General features: G+C 43.9%; 1 protein-coding gene across 9 annotated transcripts in view; it reads right to left on the bottom strand.

The window, feature by feature from the left end:
* Positions 1–21,754, bottom strand: part of mctp1a (multiple C2 domains, transmembrane 1a) — a 733,548-nt gene that overhangs the window by 360,214 nt on the left and 351,580 nt on the right. For all 9 annotated transcript variants that reach the window (XR_005942877.1, XM_041186933.1, XM_041186932.1 and 6 more), the window contains one exon: positions 10,447–10,633. Coding sequence is in view for 8 of the 9 variants with exons in the window: in XM_041186933.1 (XP_041042867.1) it covers positions 10,447–10,633 (187 nt within the window). In the remaining variant the exon portion in view is untranslated. The remainder of the gene's footprint in view (positions 1–10,446; positions 10,634–21,754) is intronic.

Here is a 21,754-nt window from a genome sequence, read left to right as displayed (position 1 = left end):
ACACTCTTAACTTGCATTGTCGATTTTTCTCCTTCCTGATGTTAAACAAAACTATAGATTCATTCAAATACAAATTAGATTTCAATCAGAAAACAATATTTTGGAAAACACCATGTGAGTACAGTAATTTGCAACATGGCACATGGTAAGTGTAGCAAGCTTGGGAGGACCAAGTGACTGTGAATCTATGGCCAGGATTTCCTGGTCGACGAGCGGGGGGGGGCTCGCCAATGCGTAAACTCCCGATGTCACCCCACCTCATTTTAATTTTCAGGCGGATGGGGGGTCAACAGAATCAGCTGTGCGCCCACCGACCTGTCAATGGCCAACTGAGGCCATTGACAAAGTAATTAAAGTACTTAATGGACCTGCCAGTCCAACCTTAAGGTTGGCGAGCAGGCTAGGAGCCTTGGCGGGCTTATAAAAAAGCATGAAACCTCATCTACAGGTGGGATGAGGTTTCATGTAGGTTTTAAAATTTTTCATAAAAGTGTCAATGAAAGTGATGGACATGTCCCAACTCATGTGACAGTGTCACATGAGGGGACATGTCAGGGAAATTTATCTGTTCTGTTTTTAAAATATTTTCAGACAGGAGCCGATCTTCCTGAGGCAGCACTTAGCCTCAGGGAGATGAGTGCGCACTTTTGCTCACATGCACGAAAGAGCGCACTCTCAGTTTAGGGATTCCTCCCCCGCCCACACAGGGATCGCATAGCACTTCCTTGCGGACGTCACACTGGAGTGGGGTGGGGGGGAAATTCTGCCCTATGGTTTATTGGTATCATTGGCAGGTTTTCTGGGTCTGTTTCAGATGAATTGATAATGACTGATTACAATGTTCAGACAATTCATTAATTGTTGAATCATGTGAGTAATACCACAGTAAAAGGCGAACTGCATGAAACTTGGTTTATTTTCCCCCTGTAATTCCAATGTTGCTATTTTGTAGGCTTGCAAAGCTAAAGTATCATAGTTGGCTTGTACAGATGAAGCATCCTCCAATTCTGATCCTGAAGAGATGAACTGTCCTTCCATTCTGATCCTGTATAAATGAATCATCCTCCTGTTCCTATCCTGTACAGATGAACAATCCTCCTGTTCTGATCCTGACTAGATGATTCATCCTTCTTGGTCAATAAATGCTGGCCCAGCCATGAAGCCCACATCCTGGGAATGAATTTTAAAAAAAATTCTTCTACAGATGAACTGTCCTCCTGTTCTGATCCTGTAAAGATGAATCATCTTCCTGTTCTGATTATGAACAGATGAACTGTCCTCCTGTTATGATCCCGTACAAATGAACTGTCCTCCTGTTCTGAACCTGTACAGATGAACCGTCGTCCTGTTCTGATCATGAACAGATGAACCGTCCTCCTGTTCAGATCCTGTACAGTTAAACCGTCCTCCTCATCCTGTACAGATGAATCATCCTCCTGTCCTCATGCTGTGCAGATGAACTGTCCTCCTGTTCTGATCCTGTAAAGATGAATCATCCTCCTGTTCTGATCCCATACCAATGAATCATCCTCCTGTTCTGATTCTGTACAGATGAAGCATCTTCCTGTTCTGATCCTGGACAGATGAACTTCCTGTCAGTTCCTATCATGAACAGATGAACCGTCCTCCTGTTCTGATCCTGTACAGATGAATCATCCTTCTGTTCTGATCCTGTACAGATGAATCATCCTTCTGTTCTGATCCTGTACAGATGACTCATCCTTCTGTTCTGATCCTGTACAGATGAATCATTCTTCTGTTCTGATCCTGTACAGATGGATCATCCTTCTGTTCTGATCCTGTGCAGAAGAACCGTCCTCCTGTTTTAATCCTGTACAGATGAACTGTCCTCCTGTTCTGATCGTGAACAGATGAACTGTCCTCCTATTCCGATCCTGTACAGATGAATGGTCCTCCTGTTCTGATCGTGAACAGATGAACCGTCCTTCTGTTCTAATCCTGTACCGTAGATCTGTCCTCCTCATCCTGTACAGATAAGACATCCTCCTGTTCTCATGCTGTACAGGTGAACTGTCCTCCTGTTTTGATCCTGTACAGATGATCTGTCCTCCTGTTCTGAGTAGTACAGATGAACCATCCTCTTTCTCTGTTGAAGGTTCTCACCTAATTGTTAACCTGTCTATCCCTTTTGTATGTTTACTGACTCTCTGTGAACTTCTAGCTTTCTTTAAAAAGAGAACATTGAATTGGTTCCATTGAAGGTGTGAATAAACAATACATAGAGTCATAGGCATAGAGTCATAGAGGTATATAGCACAGAAAAAGGCCCTTTGGCCCATCGTGTCTGCATCGGTCAAACAAGTATCTAACTATTCTAATCCCATTTTCCAGCACCAGGCCCATAGCCTTGTATGCCAAGGCATCGCAGGTGCACATCCAAATACCTCTTCAATGTTATGAAGTTATCTGCCTCTACCACTCTTTCAGGTAGTGAGTTCCAGATTCCCACCACCCTCTGGGTGAAAAGATTCTTCCTCACATCCCCTCTAAACCTCCTGCCCCTTACCTTAAATCTATGCCCCCTGGTTATTGATCCCTCCATCAAGGAGAAAATTTCCTTCCTGTCTACACTATTTATGTCCCTCATAATTTTATACAGCTCAAGCATGTCCCCCGCCCTCAATCTCCTCTGCTCCAGGGAAAATAACCCCAATCTATCTAATCTCTCCTCATAACTAAAGCTCTCTATCTTGGTAAATCTCCTCTGCACTCTGTCTAGTGCAATCACATCCTTCCTATAATGCGGATTCCCAGAACTGCACACAATACTCTAACTGTGGCCTAACCAGCATTTTATAGAGTTCCAGCATAACCTCCCTGCTCTTATATTCTATGCCTCAGCTAATAGAGGCAAGTATCCCATTTGCTTTCTTAACCATCTTATCTCCCTGTCCCGCTACCTTAAGGGATCAGTGGACATGCACACCAAGGTCCCTCTGATCCTCGGTACTTCCCAGGGTCCTACCATTCATCGTGTATTCCCATGCCTTGTTTGTCCTGCTCAATGCTCAGATTTATCCGGATTAAATTCTATTTGCCACTGGATCAGCCCATCTGACCAGCCTGTCTATATCCTCCTGTAATCTAAGGCTATCCTCCTCACTATTTACCACCCCACAAATTTTCGTGTCATCCGCGAACTTACTGATCAACCCTCCTAAATTCAAGTCTAAATCATTTATATATACCACAAACAGTAAGGGACCCAATGCCGATTTCTGTGGAACCTCACTGGACACAGGCATCCAGTCACAAAAACACCCCTCGACCATCACCCTCTGCTTCCTGCCACTCAGCCAATTCTGGATCTAATTTCCCATGGGCTCTTAACTTTGTTATCAGTCTCCCATGTGGGACCTTATCAAAAGCCTTGCTGAAGTCCAAGTTTACTATATCAAATGCATTGCCCTCATCTACACACCTGGTCACCTCTTTGAAAAATACAATCAAATTGGTCAGACATGACCTCCCCATAACAAAACCATGCTGACTGTCCTTGATTAATCCCTGCCTCTCCAAGTGTAGATTAATTCTGTCCCTCAGAATTGCTTCCAATAGTTTCCCCACTGAGATCAGGCTGTAGTTCCCTGGTTTATCCCTTCCTCCCTTCTTGAATAACGGTACCACATTGGCTGTCCTCCAGTCCTCAGGCACCTCTCCTGTGGCCAGAGAGGTATTGAAAATTATTGCCAGCGCCCCTGCTGTCTCCTTCCTTGCCTCACTCAACAGCCTGGGATACATTTCATCCAGGCCCAAAGATTTATCTACTTTTAAGCCTGCCAGACCAATGAGAACCTCCTCCCTTTCGACACTAATTTCTTTAATAATATCACAGTCCTTCTGCCTGATTTCCATACCCACGTCATCCTTCTCACTTGTGAACACCGACACAAAGTATTCATTTAGAACCCTACCTACGTCATCTGGCTCCACACACAAATTACCACTGTGGTCCTTAATGGGCCCTACTCTTTCCCTAGTTATCCTCTTACTCTTAATGTACTTGTAAAATAACTTCGGATTTTCCTTTATTTTATCTGCCAATGTTTTTTCATGCCCCCTTTTTGCTCTCCTAATTTCCTTTTTAAGTTCCCCCCTACACATTCTATACTCCTCCTACAGCTTCCACCGTTTTGAGCCCTCGGTATCTGCCATAAACCTCCCTTTTTCTCTTTATCCAATCCTGTATATCCCTTGACATTCAGGGTTCCCTGGATTTGTTGGTCCCACCCTTTATTTTTACTGGAATATGATGGCCCTGTACTCCCCCTATTTCCTTCCTGAATGAGTCCTAATGCTCTGACGCAGATTTACCTAAAAGTAGCGGCTCCCAGTCCACTCTGGCCAAATCATTTCTGATCTTATTAAAATCGGCCTTCCCCCACTTTAAAACTCTGATTTCTGGCCCATCCTTGTCCTTTTCCATAACAACCTTGAATCTAACGGACTTATGAACACTATCTGCAAAATGCTCTCCCACTGATACCTCTACCACTTGCCCGGCTTCATTCCCGAAAATTAAGACCAGGACCACCTCCTCTCTTGTAGGACCTTCTACGTACTGGCTTAAAAAGCCCTCCTGGATGCATTTTAAGAATTCCGCTCCCTCTAAACCTATCACACTATGACTAACCCAGTTAATGTTGGGGAAGTTGAAATACCCCACTATTACTACCCTGTATATTCATCTAGGGCTTGAAAAGTACTACAGTTCAGATATTTAAACAATTTTTACAGTATAATCCATATATATTGACATAATAGCTGCTGGTTCATTACAGATTTTTAGAGAATCACAGAAATCTGTTTTTGCTGGTTTCCTCTGAAATTATCCAGGTTTTGTTTGCATAGGGAACTGTAAATCTTATTTCCCCATGAATCTGAGATCCTCCCTGAAATTGCCTTTGTTTCCCAACCAAAAATCAAGTGCTGAATTTCACTACAACACTTCCATGATATTAACACATACAACCCATGCTTAACACAGTCTCCGAATGTCACCAATGCAAGGTCGGCACATCTCTAGACATAAAGCTGTTTGAATTTTATGCTGTTGCACACGTTCATTTTTAGTGAAGTATAAGGAAGGATCATAGTGCGGTAGGAAAGTAAACTATGAGGAGGACATAATAGATCCGCTCACAGCGGAGTGGGATGGGGGTGCAGGCAGCAGTAGCTTGGGTATCCATTTGGTTTTATCTGTGAGCTTTGCTGAATCTCTTTAACTCAGCCAGGGCATTAGCATCCATCTTCTTAGAGTTGTGGGCAGGATTACAACATTAGTGTTGCTGAATTTTACATCGCTACATGAAGCAACCACAGGAATGGAAAGGAAATATGGGATAGTAGCCTCCCAGCCACCACCACTACCTGCCTTTCACACCTCTGCCTCCTCAAAATCTCTGCCTCTTCCCTGGAAATTCTGCTGTGAGATTGTGAAATTGCGCTTGAGAAGGTGGTGGCGAGTGACTTCTTGGACCACAAGGGCTGCAGTGGTTTAAGGAGGCAGCTCACCACTACCTTCTCAAGGGCAATTAGGAATGGGCAATAAATGCTGGCCTAGCCAGCGACACCCACATCCTATGAATGAATAAAAAAAATGAGGGCCTGAAGTGAACTGTTGCTTCCAGCAGATGGGACGAAGAGGCCAGCCTCTCAGACCAAGCAGGTGGGTATGGAAGTGGCCAAGGATGTGAGCAGAAGGAATGTGTCCTCTTGAATCTGGATAGAGTGCCCAAAGAGGATCCAGGATCTCAAGAGGGCGGGAAAGGTGTGTGGCAAAACACGTTCAGGCTCTAATCTCCATACTTTCACCTTCCCCAACATCCTCCCGTACAACACTTCTCACAACACCCCTCACAACAACACTCCTCCCATAGAACACTCCTCGCAGCCGCACTCACTCCTTTCTCTCCAGACACCTTCTCACATTTTCATCTGAACAGCCATGGTTCATATTCACCGTCATCTTATTTACATCTCACACCCACCTCACAGTTATCCTCACAATTACTCTCCATAAAATCAATTTCTCACACTCATAACTCTCTGCTTTCTTCCCTTGCAGGGGGAGAGCGTACAAATCCAGAGAGAGTCAGAGAACCAGAGTTGGTCCTCCAGTGATAGCTATTTTGATCACCATTGACAATATGTGCCCATCATATCCATGTGAAGGAGATCTTGCAGCAGGAGGCTGCAGATGTCAGCAATGACCTACAGTGAAAGGTTGAGCCTACTGAAGTACTGGTGCTCAGATATGTAGAGAGAGCTGATTCTCAGCCTGTAGGTCAAGTGTTGGGAGTATCGCCTTCTTGGAGCTGGATGTCTGTACCCATCCCCTTTGCCCTCTGGAACAGCATATGCCTTAGGAAAAGGCAATGGGTGCTCTTGGTGTTGCTGGTGTGGCTTCCGTTGTTCTTCATTAAAAGTCCTAGGCAGAGTGGAATAAGCTGTTCCCATGCTGCAATGAAGACTGACAGCAGGGAAATGCAGAGCAAGGTGCATTAAGGCCAAGGTAGATGAAATGATTTTTAATAAGTTGGAAATCACCTGTTAAGCAGTGAAATCTGTCTTACTGAACAAATGCTGTGAGCAGAAGCCTTTCACATAGGCAGCCTAACAGCTATCATGTATCATTCACATGGTGGGGGAGGCACTGTCAGGGTCAAGATATATTTCCCATCCTTAACCTCCCTTGAGAAGGTGGTGGTGAGCTACCTTCTTGAACTGTTGCAATCCATGTGGTGCTGTTAGGGAAGGAGTTCCAAGATTTTGACCCAGCAATAGTGAAGGAATGACGATATAGTTCCAAATCTGGATAGTGTGTGGCTTGGAGGAGAACTTGCAGCTGGTGGTGTTCCCATGCATCTGCTGCCCTTGTCCTTCGAGGTGGTAGAGGTTGTGGGTTTGGAAGGTGCAGTCGAAGGAGCCTTGGTGAGTTTCTGCAGTGCATCTGGTGGATGGCATACACTGCTGGCACTGTGCATTGATGGTGGAGGAAGTGAATGATGAAGGTGGTGGATAGGGTGCCTATCAAGTGAGCTGCTTTGTCCTGGATGGTGTCGAGCTTCTTGAATGTTGCTGGAGCTGCATTCATCCAGGCAAGTGGAGAATATCCATCAAATTCCTAACTTGTGCCTTGTAGATGGTGGACAGGCTTTGGAGTGTCAGGAAGTGAGTTACCCTCCGTAGAATTCCCAGCCTCTGACCTGCTCTTGCAGCCACAGTACGATATGGTAATCCAGTTATATTTCTGATTAATGGTAACTAACCCTACTCCAGGATGTTGATATTAGGGGATTCAGCTATGGTAGTGCCATTGAATGCCGAGGGGAGATTGTTAGATTCTCTCTTGTGTGGAGTGAACGTTACTTGCCACTTATCAGCCCAAGCCTTAATGCACTTAATCGGGATGGTGGCAGGAAGGCAGCGGGGTCCCCGCCCACCACCCGCCCACCTGATTAAATGCCAAAAGGGGAGGGCATTAAATTCTGCCCCAAAACATGGTTTACTAAAATTAAGACAGAAACTTCCAGCATTTTCAATATTTCGCCATCATAGTGGCAGTTAAGTGGCTTCAGCAAAAACAATAAACATTGGGTCATGAAATCCTATGGGGGCTGTGCCCGCCTCTTAACGTAAATGGTTAAAAAGAGTTGTTTAAGGTAATCCCTTTTGGGTTCTGTCAATCTCTCATCAGGGTTATGGTGGGAAACCAGATTTTATCCACAGGAACTTCAATTTTACTTTTAATTTTAACAAGAAGTATATCCAAAGTTTCATGAGAGTTTGATGGATGGTACAGAGCTGTGCAAATATTTGTGCATTGGTATTTAGCTGAATGCACCTTCTTTAAGACCTCTGCTTGTTTTTTATCTTAGTATTCTGGCAATATTAAAAGTAAAAACTGATTTTCTCTACATGAACTTGTATTTTTGAGCATCAATCCTCACCCACAAAATCACAGAATCACAGAGTCTTAACAGCACAGACGGAGGCCATTCGGCCCATCATGTCTGCACCGGTTCTCCAAATGAGCATTATGATCTAGTGCCCTTGCACTGCCTTTTCCCCGTATCTTTGCACATTGTTTCCGCTCAAATAATCATCTATTGTCCTCTTGAATGCCTAGTTTGAACCTGCCTCCACCACACTTCCAGGCAGTGCATTCCAGACCCAAGCCACTCATTGTGTGAAAAAGCTTTTTCTCACGTCACACTTGCTTCTTTTGCAAATCACTTTAAATCTGTGCCCTAGCGTTCTTGATCCTTTTATGAGTGGGAACAGCTTCTTCCTATCTACCCTGTCCAGCCCCCTCATGATTTTGAACATCTCTATCAAATCTCCTCTCAGCCTTCTGCTCTCCAAGGAAAACAGTCCCAACATCTCCAATCTATCCTGATAGCTGAAGTTTCCCATTCCTGGAACCATTCTTGTAAACCTCTTCTGCACACTCTCCAATGCGTTCACATCCTTCCTATAATATGGTGCCCAGAACTGTACACAATATTCCAGCTGAGGTCTAATGAGTGCCTTATATAAATTCAGCATAACCTCCTTGCTCTTGTACTCTATGCCCCTATTAATAAAGCCCAGGGTACTATATGCTTTATTAACTGCTCTCTCCACCTGTCCTAACACTTTCAATGATCTATGCACATATACACCCAAGTATTTCTGCTCCTGCACCCCCTTCAAAATTGCATTCCTTATTTTATATTGTGTCTCCATGTTTTTCCCACAACAATGCATCACCTTACACTTCTCCGCATTGAACTTCATTTGCCACCTATCTGCCCACTCCACAACTTGTCTATGTCTTCTTGAAGCTCCAAATCATCCTCCTCACAGTTTACAACACTCCCAAGCTTTGTATCATCTGCAAACTTTGAAATTTTCCCCTGCACACCAAGGTCCAGATCATTAATATATATCAGGAAAAGCAAGGGTCCCAATACTGATCCCTGGGGAACTCCACTACAAACCTTCCTCCAGCCTGAAAAATATCCAAAAATACTCTGCTTTCCATTTTTCAGCCAATTTTGTAACCACGTTGTTAATTCCCCTTTTAATTCATGAGCAATAACTTTTCTCACAAGGTGTGGCCCTGTGTCAAATGCCTTTTCAAAGTTCATGTACACCAACAGCATTACCCTCAGTGACCTTTTCTTTTATCTCTTCAAAAAATTCCAGCAAGTTAGTTAATCAAGATTTTCCCTTTAGAAATCCATGCTGGCTCTTCCTTATCAATCCATATTTTTCCATGTGACTACTAATTCCATCCCAAATAATAGTTTCCAGAACTAAAACAGAATTTCCTGGAAAAACTCCGCAGATCTGGCAGCATCGGCGGAGAAGAAAAGAGTTGACATTTCGAGTCCTCATGACCCTTCAACAGAACTAGGTGAATCCAAGGAGAAGGGTGAAATATAAGCTGCCTTTCTTTTCACCCCTCTCCTTGGATTCACCTAGTTCTGTTGAAGGGTCATGAGGACTCGAAACATCAACTCTTTTCTTCTCCGCTGATGCTGCCAGACCTGCTGAGTTTTTCCAGGTAATTCTGTTTTAGTTTTGGATTTCCAGCATCCACAGTTTTTTGTTTTTATAATTGTTTCCAGAATCCTGCCCACCACTGAAGTTAAACTGAATGGTCTATAATTGCTGGGCTTATCCTTACAGCCTTTTTTGAACAAGGGTGTAACGTTTGCAATTCTCCAGTCCTCTGGCACGAGTCTAGGGAAGACTGAAAGATTATGACTAGTGCCCCTGCAGTTTCTACTCTCACTTCCTTCAATACCCTTGGATGTATCTCATCCAGTCCAGGTGCCTTGTCAACTTTAAGTACCGACAGTCTATTCAACACTTCCTCCCAAAAATTTTGAATCCTTCTAGTGACAGAGTTTCCTCATCTGTCACCATGGCCTGGGTAGCATCTACCTCCTTGGTAAAGATGGATGCAAAGTGTTAATTTAGTACCTCAGTCATGGCCCCTTCGTCCATGTGTAAATTCCCTTTTAGGTCCCTAATTGGCCCGGTTCATCCTTTTACCACCGTTTCACTATTTACAGAAGACTATAAGAAGACTCTGGGATTCCCCTCTATGTTGGCTGCCAGTCTTTTCTCATAATTCTCATAGTCTTCACTTTTCTAATATGCTTTTTCACCTCTCCTCCGAACCTTCAGTATTCCTCTTGGTTCTCAATTGTATTTTCTACCTGACACAAGTCATAAGCGCACTTTTTCTTCTTTATCTTAACTTCAATCTCCTTTTTCATTCAGAGAGCTCTGAATTTGTTTGTCCTACCTTTCCCCTGCTGATTTATCTCATTTTTGTATACTAATAATAGCTGAAAAGCCCAAATTTTTAAATTGCTAATAAAAATTGACTTTAATGACTATTACAAATATTAGACTGATAATACATACATATTTTCCCGCTATTTCACTGCGTTCTCCCTCGTTGTCCAACATGCAGAAAGACAGATCCGAGACACTGACTGGAGTAGATGCTGTTAGAGTGACCAGAAGCACTATGTGGCCTTTTCCTTCTGACAGGGCTATGTCTAATTTGTGTGTATGTTCCTTACTTAGGCCTGATAAGTCAATTTGACAACTGTAACACAAAAGGAGAAAAGATCAATCAATTACCTGCCTGTAGCTTTTGGTTCAAGGAAAATAAAGATACTTCAAGTAAACTCTTAAATTAAATATTTTGTATCCATTTTTGCTGCCTGACCTGCAGTTAAAAAACCTGGCAGGACTTTGTGCCTCCAATTTTCCCACCTCAATCAACCTGAAGGCAGGCCTAGAAGTGGGTACCCAGCATTCTGACCTAAACAGGCAAAAGCCAATTTATAGTCCCCTGCCAGTTATAGGACCTGACGACAATGTTCAAGGGGGAAATAGGTGACCCATATATGGTGCATCTCAGTCCTATTTCTCCAGGCTTTGAAGGCCAAACTGACTACTGGGTGACTCTCCCAAAAGGTAAGCTTTTAAAGGTGTTTGTGGGCTCAGGAAGAGCAGGAATGTTTCTTCACACTACACTGGCAGGTTAGGAGATTGTCAGAATATAAAGAACAGCAGAGAATAACTAAAAGGTTAATCAGGAGAAATATGTTAGAGTATGAGAGGAAGCTATCTAGAAATGTAAAAATGGATAGCAAGAGTTTCTACAGGTATTTAAAAAGAAATTGGGTAAGTAAAGTGAGTGTTGGCCCTTTAGAGAGTGACAGTGGGGAGTTAACAGTAAATAATAAGGAAATAGTGGATGAAATGAACCAATATTTTGCTTCTGTGTTCACAATAGAGGATGCAAAAACATTCCAGTAATAGTTGCAAATCAGGAGGTCAAAGGGAGAGAGGAACTTGGTGAAATTACAATCACTGGGGAAATGGCACTGAGCAAACTGATGGAGCTGTGGGTTGACCAGTCTCTGGGTCCTGATGAACTTCATCATAGGGTCTTAAAAGAGGCGGCTAATGAGGGAGCAAATGCGCTGATGTTAATTTTCCAAAATTCCCTAGATTCTGGAAAGGTTCCAAGAGACTGGAAAGTAGTAAATATAAACCCTCTATTCAAAAAGGGATGAAGACAGAAAACAGGAAACTCGAGGCCTGCTTGGTGTCTGTCGTGGGGAAGGTGTTAGAGTTGATCATTAAGGAGATTATAGCTGGGCACTTAGAAAAACTCAAGGTAACTGGAAAGAGTCAGCGTGGTTTTGTGAAAGGGAAATCACGTCTAACCAATTTATTGGGGCTTTTTGAAGGAGTAACATGCACAGTGGATAAAGGGGAGTCTATAGACGTACCAGACTTGGATTTCCAGAAGGCATATGATAAGGTGCCATTTCAAAGGTTATTTCAGAAAATAAAAACTCATGGTGTAGGGAGTAACCTATTAGCATAGATAAAGGATTGGCTGGCTGGCAGAAAACAGAGATTATGCATAAATGGGTCTTTTTCTGATTGATAGGATGTGACAAAAGGACTCCCGCAGGGGTCTGTGCTGGCGACTCAACTTTTTATAATTTACATCATCAATGACATAGATGAGGGGAGTGAAGGCATGGTAGCTAAATTTGCAGGTGACACAAAGATAGGTAGGAAAGTATGTTGTGAAGAGGATATAAGGAAGTTGCAGATGGATGTAGATAGGTTGAGTGAGTAGACAAAGATCTGACAAATGGAGTATAATGTGGGAAAATGTGAAGTTGTTCACTTTGGGATGAATAATAAAAAAGCAGAGTATTACTTAAATGGAGAACGGCTGCAGAATTCCGAGGTACAGAGGGATCTAGGTGTTCTACTGCATGAGTTAGAAAAGGTTAGTACGCAGGTACAGCAAGTAATTAAGAAGGCTAATGGAATGCTATCCTTTATTACGAGAGGAACGTTAAAGTACAGATGTTATGCTTCAGTTATACAGGGCATTGGTGAGATCTATCTTGAATACTGTGTGCAGTTTTGGTCTCCTTATTTAAGGAAGGATATAAATGCGATGCTGGCAGTTTAGAGGAGGTTTACTAGATTAATATCTGGAATGAGCAAGTTGTCTTATGAGGAAAGGTTGGACAGACTGTTTGCACTGGCGTTTAGAAGAGTGACGGGTGACTTGATTGAAGCCTTGACAAGGTGGAGGTCGAAAGGATGCTTCCTCTTTTTGGGGGAGTCCAAAGCTAGGAGGCACTGTTTTAAGATTAGGACAGAGATGAGGAGAAATTTTTTCTCTCAGATGGTTGTGAGATCATGGAACTCTTTGCCTCAGAAGATGGTGGAGGCAGCGTCACTGAATATTTTTAAGGTGAAGGTAGATAGATTCTTGTTAGGCAAGGGATTCAAAGTTTATCGGGGATAGATGGGAATGTGGAATTCGAAACACAAGCACATCAGCCTGATCTTATTGAAGGGCGCAGCAGTCTCGAGGGGCTGAATGGCCAACTCCTTCTCCAATTTCTTATGTTTTTATGTTCCTATATGTTTCTAACATTACCTCTATGCTACTATTCCTGTCCCTTTCCATTTAGAAATTTTAGCTGGAATATTTTTATAAGTCTGCATTCAACATTCAGAACATACAACAAAATACACAAAATTTTTAAGTTTGGTTAATTTTTAGCTAGTTATAATTACACCAAAGATGAAATATTAAGTATAATCACTACCACCACCCAAAATAAATTTCAGGAATCGAGGGATTCAATAATTTCCACTATTAATTGTGACATTTAAGTAATGATACCTTCTTGCTCACTAGTATTTCCAAATGCTGTTCACCGGTGAGAAGAAGATTTCAAGTGGCAATAGCAGTATTTAGTGAAATAATTGTGACACATTCTAGATACATGATAATATGCTGTACAGTGAAAGCTATGGGGGTCTACAGTAATTAACTGGTCAGTCAAAAACACTGATTAAAGTACTAGCAAATATTAGGGTTTTTTAGAAGCTATTTAGTGTAACAACAACGAAAAGACAAAGTGAGTTTGTGCAAAAGGATTACAATAGCAATACAACTGCAAAATCATGGCATTTTTATAGAAATAATAAATGGATAAAATTGCACTTATATAGTGCCTTACATGATTTCAGGATGTCCCATAGCAATTTACAGCCAATGAAGTGCTTTTGAATTGTAGTCACTTTTGTAATGTAGGGAAACTTGGCAAATAAATTGCCATTCTCCATGGCAACACCTCTACCAGTCAGAGAGTCCACCTGCCAACCAATCAGCACTTTCCTCTCATGAAGTATTAATTGTTGTTTCCTTTATATTTGGTATTCTTATGAATTGTCCTGATGAGAGCTAGACAAAAAGCTTTGACAACATGTGTCTTTTCAGCAATACTAGATGTAATATATGATCAGAGGTTCAGAGGCTCATAGATGTTTACAGCACAGAAGGAAGCCATTCAGCCCGCTGTGTCCACGCCGATCAACAAAGACCTCACTACACTAATCCCATTTTCCAGCGCTTGGCCCATAGCCCTGATGGCTATGGCAACGCAAGTGAATATCTAAATACTTCTTAATTTTACGAGTTTCTGAATCAACCACCCTTTCAGGCAACAAATTCCAGACTCCCACCACCCTCTGGGTGAAAAAAAGTTCTCCTCAACTCCGCTCTTAGCCTTCCAGCTCTTACCTTAAATTTACGCTCCCTGATTATTGACCCCTCTACTAATGGAAAATGTGCCTTCCCATCCACCCGATCTATGCCCCTCATAATCTTATACACCTCTATCAGGTCTCATAATCTTATACACCTCTATCAGGTCCCTTCTCAACCTCCGTTGCTCAAAGGAAAACAACCCCAGCCTATCCAATCTTTCCTCATAACTCAGACCCTCCAGTCCAGGAAGCATCCTGGTAAATCCCCTCTGCACCCTCTCCAGTGCAATCACATCCTTCCTATAATGTGGTGACCAGAACTGCACGCAATACTCCAGTTGTAGCCTAACCAGCACTTTATACAGTTCCAGCATAACCTCCCTGCTCTTGTATTCTATGCCTCGGCTAATAAGGGCATATGCCTTCTTAACCACCTTATATACCTGCCTTGCTACCTTCAGGGATCTATGGATATGCACACCAAGGTCTCTCTGATCTTCAGTGCTGTCCAAGGTCCTACAATTCATAGTGTATTCCTTTGCCTTGTTAGCCCTTCCCAAGTGCATTACCTCACACTTTTCCGGGTTGAATTCCATTTGCCACTGCTCTGCCCACCTGACCTCCTGCAATTTATGGCTATCCTCCTCATTAATTACCACCCTACCAGTTTTCGTGTCATCCATGAACTTCTTGATCATACCCCCTACATTTAAGTCCAAACCTCAAACAGCAAGGGCCCCAGCACCGAGCCTTGCGGAACTCCACTGGAAACAGACTTCCAGTCACAGAAACATCCCTCTACCATCACCCTCTGCTTCCTGCCTCCCAGCCAATTTGGGATCCAGTGTGCCACTTTGCCTTGGACCCCATGGGCTCTTACTTTCTTGACCAGTTTTCCATGAGGGATCTTATCAAAAGCCTTGCTAAAGTCCAGGTAGACCACATCAAATACATTACCCTCATCAACACTCCTGGTTACCTCCTCAAAAAATTTGATCAAATTTGTCAAACACAAACTTCCCTTAACAAATCCATGCTAACTATCCCTGATTAATCTGTGTTTCTTCAAGTGCAGATATGTTCTGTCCCTCAGAATTCTTTCTAGTAACTTCCCCACCACCAAGGTTAGATTGACTGGCCTGTAATTTCCTGGTCTATCTCTTCCTCTCTTTTTTAATAATGGGACAACATTAGCAGTCCTCCAGTCCTTTGGCACCTCACCTGTGGCCAGAAAGGATTTGAAAATTACTGCCAGGGCCCCTCTTCCCTTGCCTCCCACCACGGCCTGGGATACATCTCATCCGGGCCTGTGGATTTATCCACTTTTAAGGCCACTAAACCTGCTAGTACCTCCTCTCTCGCTATGTTAATTTCCTCCAATATTTCACAGTCCTCCACCCTGATGCGTATATCTACGTCATCCTTTTCCATTGTGAAGACCGACGCAAAGTATTCATTGAGGATTGCACCCACATCTTTCGGGTCCACACACAGAGTACCACTATGGTCCCTAATTGGCCCTACTCTTTCCCTTTCAATGGCAGAATCAAGCCATTAAAATAAAATACACACATCTTGTAGGCTTTTATATTTGTACATTTGTTTGGCTGGCAGCTCTTTTGGAATTTACAGGCCACATTATTAAACTTCCTTTGCCTCTTTGTCTAAAGCGAGAAAGAGACTCCATGGACAGTCAGTAGTAAACCACAACAAGAAGGGTAATGGTCAAGGACCAGCTATCTGATCCAGTATACGTTGCTGTTTAGAGTAGCTGGTTCAATTTATAATTCAATAAATCTGTTTGGCAGTTCAAAGCTTTAGATAGATTTTCGGGAAATGTTTATTCTGGTTTTGAAGTTGAGGAAGATCATGCTTGGGCATCCAACCAGTAACCAAAAAACAGTGAAGAAAATTCTGTTTACAACAACAACAATTACAAGTTATTTTTATATAGTGCCTTTAATACAATGGAATGTTCCAAGGAGCTTCCAAGGAGCTTCACGGGTGTATCATAAAACAAAGAATGACACCAAGCCACATTATCAGACATTAGGTCAGATGACCAAAAGCTTGGTCAAAGAGGTAAGTTTTACAGACTGTTTTAAAGGAGGAAAGCAGGAAGAAAGGCAAAAAGTGTAGGGAGAGAATTCAAGAGCTTGGGGCCTAGACAACTGAAGCACAGTCACTGCTGGTGGAGCAATTAGAATTGGGGGTGCACAACAGGCCAGAATTAGAGGGGCACAGATACCTCCGAGGGCTGTGGGCTGGAGGGCTACAGGGAATTTTAAAGTCACAATGTGGTTTGACTGGGAGCGAATGCAGATCAGCAAACACAGGGTAATAGGGGAATGGAACTTGCTGCAAGTTAAGACACTGGCAGGATGGTTTTGATGACCTCCATTTTACGAAAGAGGGTAGAATGTGGGAGATGAGCCAGGATTGTATTGGAATTGTCAAGTCTAGAGGTAACAAAGGCATGAATGAGGGTTTCAGCAGCAGATGACCTGAGACCGGGACAAAATCAGCGGATGTTACAGAGGTGGAAAAAGGCGATCTTAGCGATGGGACAAATGTGAGTCAGAACAGAAGCTCATCCGAGATCAACTGTGAGACAGGGTTGGAAACAGACTGGTTTAATCTCAGGCAGTTGTCAGGGAGAGGGACAGAGTTGGTAGCTGGGGAACAGTGTTTGGAAAGAGGACCTAAAACAATGGGCAAAATTTTCCATGCACATTGGCGTTGGGCGTCATGGTGGGCATGAGTGGACGGCCAAAATCAGTTTCAGAATGTCGTAAAGCCAGTTTGCAATTATCCATTCCGCCCGTCAATGGTGAACCACCTTTCCCCCCACCGGACATCGGGAACTTCATTTTAATACATCTGAATATCATTATAAACCCTGCTCGCTGGAATCATCCCGCCACACTGGTTCATCCAGGCGCGTCAGCATGACAACGTGTTGCTCAACTGAACATAAGCGACGTGCACCTGGATCGGGACTTTGAGGCTTGTTTGCCGATCTTGTTTTGGGTGGTACTCGCGCTCATCAGCGCCAGGCTTTACAGGCAGCACCACATCGTTTTTAGGGGGGGTTCACGGGTAGGACCCTACTTACTAGATCAGCCATAAGGTGGGGGTGGCTTTTCAATGGCTGCAGGGCCATGGCTTGCTTGGGGAAGGGGGAGAAGTGGCCTCAGGTAAGGAAAGAGGTTGCAGGGCTAGGGCATTACTGGGGAACACATGTTGATCTGTGCAAGTGGCCTCAAGAGAGTGAGGGCTGAGGGGGTAATCTCCAGGAGAGATGAGGCCAGATGGTGATGTGAGGTTGTGTGTGGGAGAGTGAGTGGTGATGTCCCTTGAGCTAGCAGTGAGTGAGATGCCAGTGAATGTGTGATGGGCTTGTGAGTGTGTGAATTTAGAGTGATGAGATGGTTGCCTTACCCTGGCAGCACAGAAGAGATCATTCATCCTCTTTCTTCACTGGGTGTGAACCTTTTCTGTGCACTGTTGGCATTGACCACCACTGCCACTGCCTCCCAAGCTAGAGTGGTGACACTGAAGCCAGAGCTGAGGTAGAGGACATGGTGGTGGGCTTCAACAGTGTCCAAAAGGAAGCTGAGGCATGCGTCACTGAATAAGGGGGCTGCAGTTTTCTCGCCTTCTGTCATATCTTCTGTGCAGCAGTCCTGGGCTGGAAGCACAGAGAGGTGTGTGTGTGTGGCTGCACTTTAAATATGGCGCCCGGCATGAGGAAGCAGCAAGGTGACGGCGTGGTGGGCAAATTGGAGGCTGCCTGCCAGCGAAACAGCATGTTTCCCGGGAATACGTGATTAATGAGCCAGGTTTGAACAATATGGTCCAAAAGCTGCCATTGTGGCCAATGGGTAAAACATCCTTTTCCCCACCCGCTACCGCACTTAATGCAAATCTGCGATGATTTTGCCCAATGACTTTAGTCTTCCCAATATTTAATTGGTGGAAATTTCTGCTCAACCAGTACTGCATGTCAAATAAGCATTCTGATGATTTAGCAATAGTGGAGAAGTCAAGAGAGCCGGTGGTGACCTAGAGCAGAGTGTCGTCAGTGTACATGTGAAAACTGACACTGCCTTTGTATGACATTCCTGAAGGGCAGCATGTAGATGAGAAATAGGATAAATCCTTGGGGAGATACCAAAGCTAACGGTGCAGGAGCAGGGAGAAAAGCTATTGCAAGTGATTCTCTGGATATGATTAGATAGACAAGAATGAAACCACATGAGAGCAATCTCATCCAGCTGGTTGACAGAGGAGAGGTATTGGAGGTGGATGGTGTGGTCAACTGTGACAAAGGCTGCAGAAAGGTCAAGAAGGATGAGGAGGCAAAGTTTATCTTTGTTACAGTCACATAGGATGCCATTTGCGACTTTGATAAAAGCTATTTTGGCACTGTGGCAGGGTCGGAAACCTGATTGAAGGGAATCAAACATGGAGTTCTGGGAAAGATGGGAATGGATTTGGAGACAACAACACACTCAAGGACTTTGGAAAGGAAAGAGAGGTTGGAGATGACACTGAAAGAAAAACAGAAAATGGTGGAAAAACTCAGCAGGTCTGAAAACATCTGTGGAGAGAAAAACAGAGTTAACGTTTCGAGTTTGTATGAGCCTTCTTCAGAGCTACAGAGAAGTAGAAATATGATGAATGTCTCGTCTGGGATTTGGCATATGGCCAGCATGCCAGGTAAAAGGAAACATAAATTTCCTGGCTGATGTATTGCTAAATGGTTTTGTCTTTCAACTTGTTAAATTTATAAAAATAATATATATTTAATTATAAAAAGAAATAAATGTCAAGACGGCGGACATGATGACAGAGTGAGAGTTACCTACTATTCCACCAGTGAGCCACAGACATATTGGGCATAATTTTCCCCCCGTCGGGGTGGAAATTCAGGAGCAGGCGCGTGGAGGCGCACCTCCGAGGGCATGCCGCCATTTTACATGGGTGGGCCAATTAAGGCCTGCCCAGCGTGACGTCTGCCAGGAAGGGCTACGCATTCCCTGTGCAGGCGGGGGGGGGGGGGGAATTCCCTAAGCCGAGAGTGTGCTCTTTCGCGCATGCGCACAAAAGAGCGCACTCATCTCCCTGGGGTTAAGTGTTGCCCCAGAGAGCTTGCCTCCACATTAAAAAACGTTAACAATAGAAGAATAAAAATTCCCCTGACATGTCCCCTCATGACACTGTCACATGAGTTGGGGCATGTCCATCACTTTTAGTTACACTTTTATTAAAAATTTAAAAACCTACATGAAATCTCATCCCGCCCATGGATGAGGTTTCATGCTTTTTCTTAAGTCCGCCAGGGCTCCTGGCCTGCCCACCAACCTTAAGGAATTTCACACCTGTGGGGGTGGGGGGGGCAGTGGTTAAAGGCCCAGTTAAAATAGGGATTCTTCAAAGGAAGGCATTAAAAATGCAAAATACTGGACTCTTAATTCACTATAAAGTATAATCATTATATAAAATCAATATATTTCATTGATGCCTCTAAACTGCAGTACATTGCCCATATTCAACCCTTCTGAGTCATGTGACAATATTACTCCATAGTGGTGATGCTGAATTAGATTCTCTGTCTTCAATCAATGTAATTTTTGCTCCACTTTAATTGTTGATAGACTGCTTTTGTATTCCTAAATTTGTAATATTATACATTAAGCAAAGAATAGATGATTGAGAACAACTAAAATCTATAATTTAATCTCAGCAGATGACAACCGCTTGAGTTTTGCTCTTACGGTTTGAATCGTCATTGGAACCTCTTGATTAAGTTACAGACTTATTATTCTAAATCAGTCATAATTGAATAGCCTTGTTAGTATAAACCAAAACTGAGGACTATAGTGTTGGCCTTTAAAAACTTGCTGATTTTTTTTTATCACCAGCAATGCAACAAGATTGACCACATAAGCTTTGTCATAATCAAATTTATGGTTCACATTAATATTTTAGAGGTAATTTTAGTTTTGAGAAGATTGGAGTTGTAAGGGTAAAGTAATTAAAATGCTGGACTTTAGAAATTGCTAGAACACCTCAAGTAATGGCAGTTGAAAGGGTGACCTGTGTTTATTTCATAAGGCCAGAATAGAAGAGAGAGAGCTATAAAATGGCAGGGGAAGTTTCTTTAGATAGAAAACTGAAGACAGGGGGCAGAATTTTATGGCTGACATGCGGGTGGCGGAGCCTGCACTTCAGCGCTTAAAATGTCTCCTGATGTCAGCACGCGGCATCGCGATATTTAGGTGGGCAGGCATTATGAAGCGCAACGCGCGTCCGCCATTAATTAAAGGCCTTGTTAAGGCCCTTAACTCGGCAATTGAAGCCAATTTTGAGGAGCCCATGTGAACTTTGCCTTGGTGCCTGGGCCCAACAGGCAGGTGGGTAGCTGATTTTTTAACAAACCTCATCCACGGGTGGGATATGCGGGCTCAGAGGGGTTGTTAATGTTTTTTCTGAAGTATTTAAGGCAGAAAGTGTTTTAAACTTGCCTGTGTGATTGTTAGCAGTTCAGATCGATTTCCAATTGCTTTCTCTCTACTTTGAAGTTTCAGCTCAGCAGTCTGCAGACAGTAATCTTTATCGGGCCTGCAGCTTCCCGGAGGCCTCCATTTAGTCTGGGTATGGGTTCTGACATCTCCACTGGAGGCAGCTCCTCTGAGGAGGAAGGGAGGGATAGAATAAGGAGGCCAGGAGTGGACAATCAGCCTCCAGGGGAGTCACCTTTGGGAGGCCAGGCACAGGCACAAGGGTCGCAGGGTGAAGAGGTTGTCCAAGGTGCAAGGGGCCACAGAAGACGCCACCATCCTGCTGCCATGGTATACAGGCGGTGAAGCAGTTATCTCAATATGACTGAGGTGCAGTGCCGAAGAAGGCTCCGTCTGTCAAGGGAAACAGTTAACTATGTCTGTCAGATGATTGGCCCTGAGATCTCCCCTAAATGTGAGGGTGGAACCCCCATGCCAACGGCTCTGAAGGTCACAGTTACTCTCCACATCTATGCCTCTGGCTCCTTCCAGGGCTCAGTGGGTGGTGTTTGCGGTGTCTCCCAATCAGCTGTACACACTTGTGTCAAGCAGGTTACAGATGCTCTGTTCAGATGGGCATTGACCTTCATCCACTTCCGCTGTGACCAGGCAGGTCAGACACAGTGAGCCAGAGACTTCGCAGCCATTGCTGGCTTCCCCCACGTCCAGGGTGCAATAGATTGCACACATGTGGCCGTCAAGGAACCAGTAGGTGAGCCCAGTGCCTTTGTCAACAGGAAGGGCTTCCACTCCATGAACGTGCAGATAGTGTGTGATCAGAGGATGCTGATTCTACAAGTCTGTGCAAGGTACACAGGCAGCTTCCTCAACGTCTACATCCTCAGACACCCCCAGGTGTCGGCGCTCTTCAGTGCTCTGGCTAGGCTGGATGGTTGGCTGCTGGGTGACAAGGGCTATCCCCTCAGAAGGTGGCTCATGACGCCTCTCCGCCATCCAAGAACAGAAGCTGACGAGCGCTACAATAGGAGCCACAGCAAGGGCTGTGGTGGAGAGAGCCATCGGTCTTCTCAAGATGTGCTTCCATTGCCTGGACCACT

The sequence above is a fragment of the Carcharodon carcharias genome, chromosome 4 (genome assembly GCF_017639515.1).
Source record: "Carcharodon carcharias isolate sCarCar2 chromosome 4, sCarCar2.pri, whole genome shotgun sequence".
Lineage (NCBI taxonomy): Eukaryota > Metazoa > Chordata > Chondrichthyes > Lamniformes > Lamnidae > Carcharodon > Carcharodon carcharias.
The sequence above is the reverse complement of the archived record's forward strand: the minus strand, read 5'-3'. Positions and strand labels throughout refer to the sequence as shown.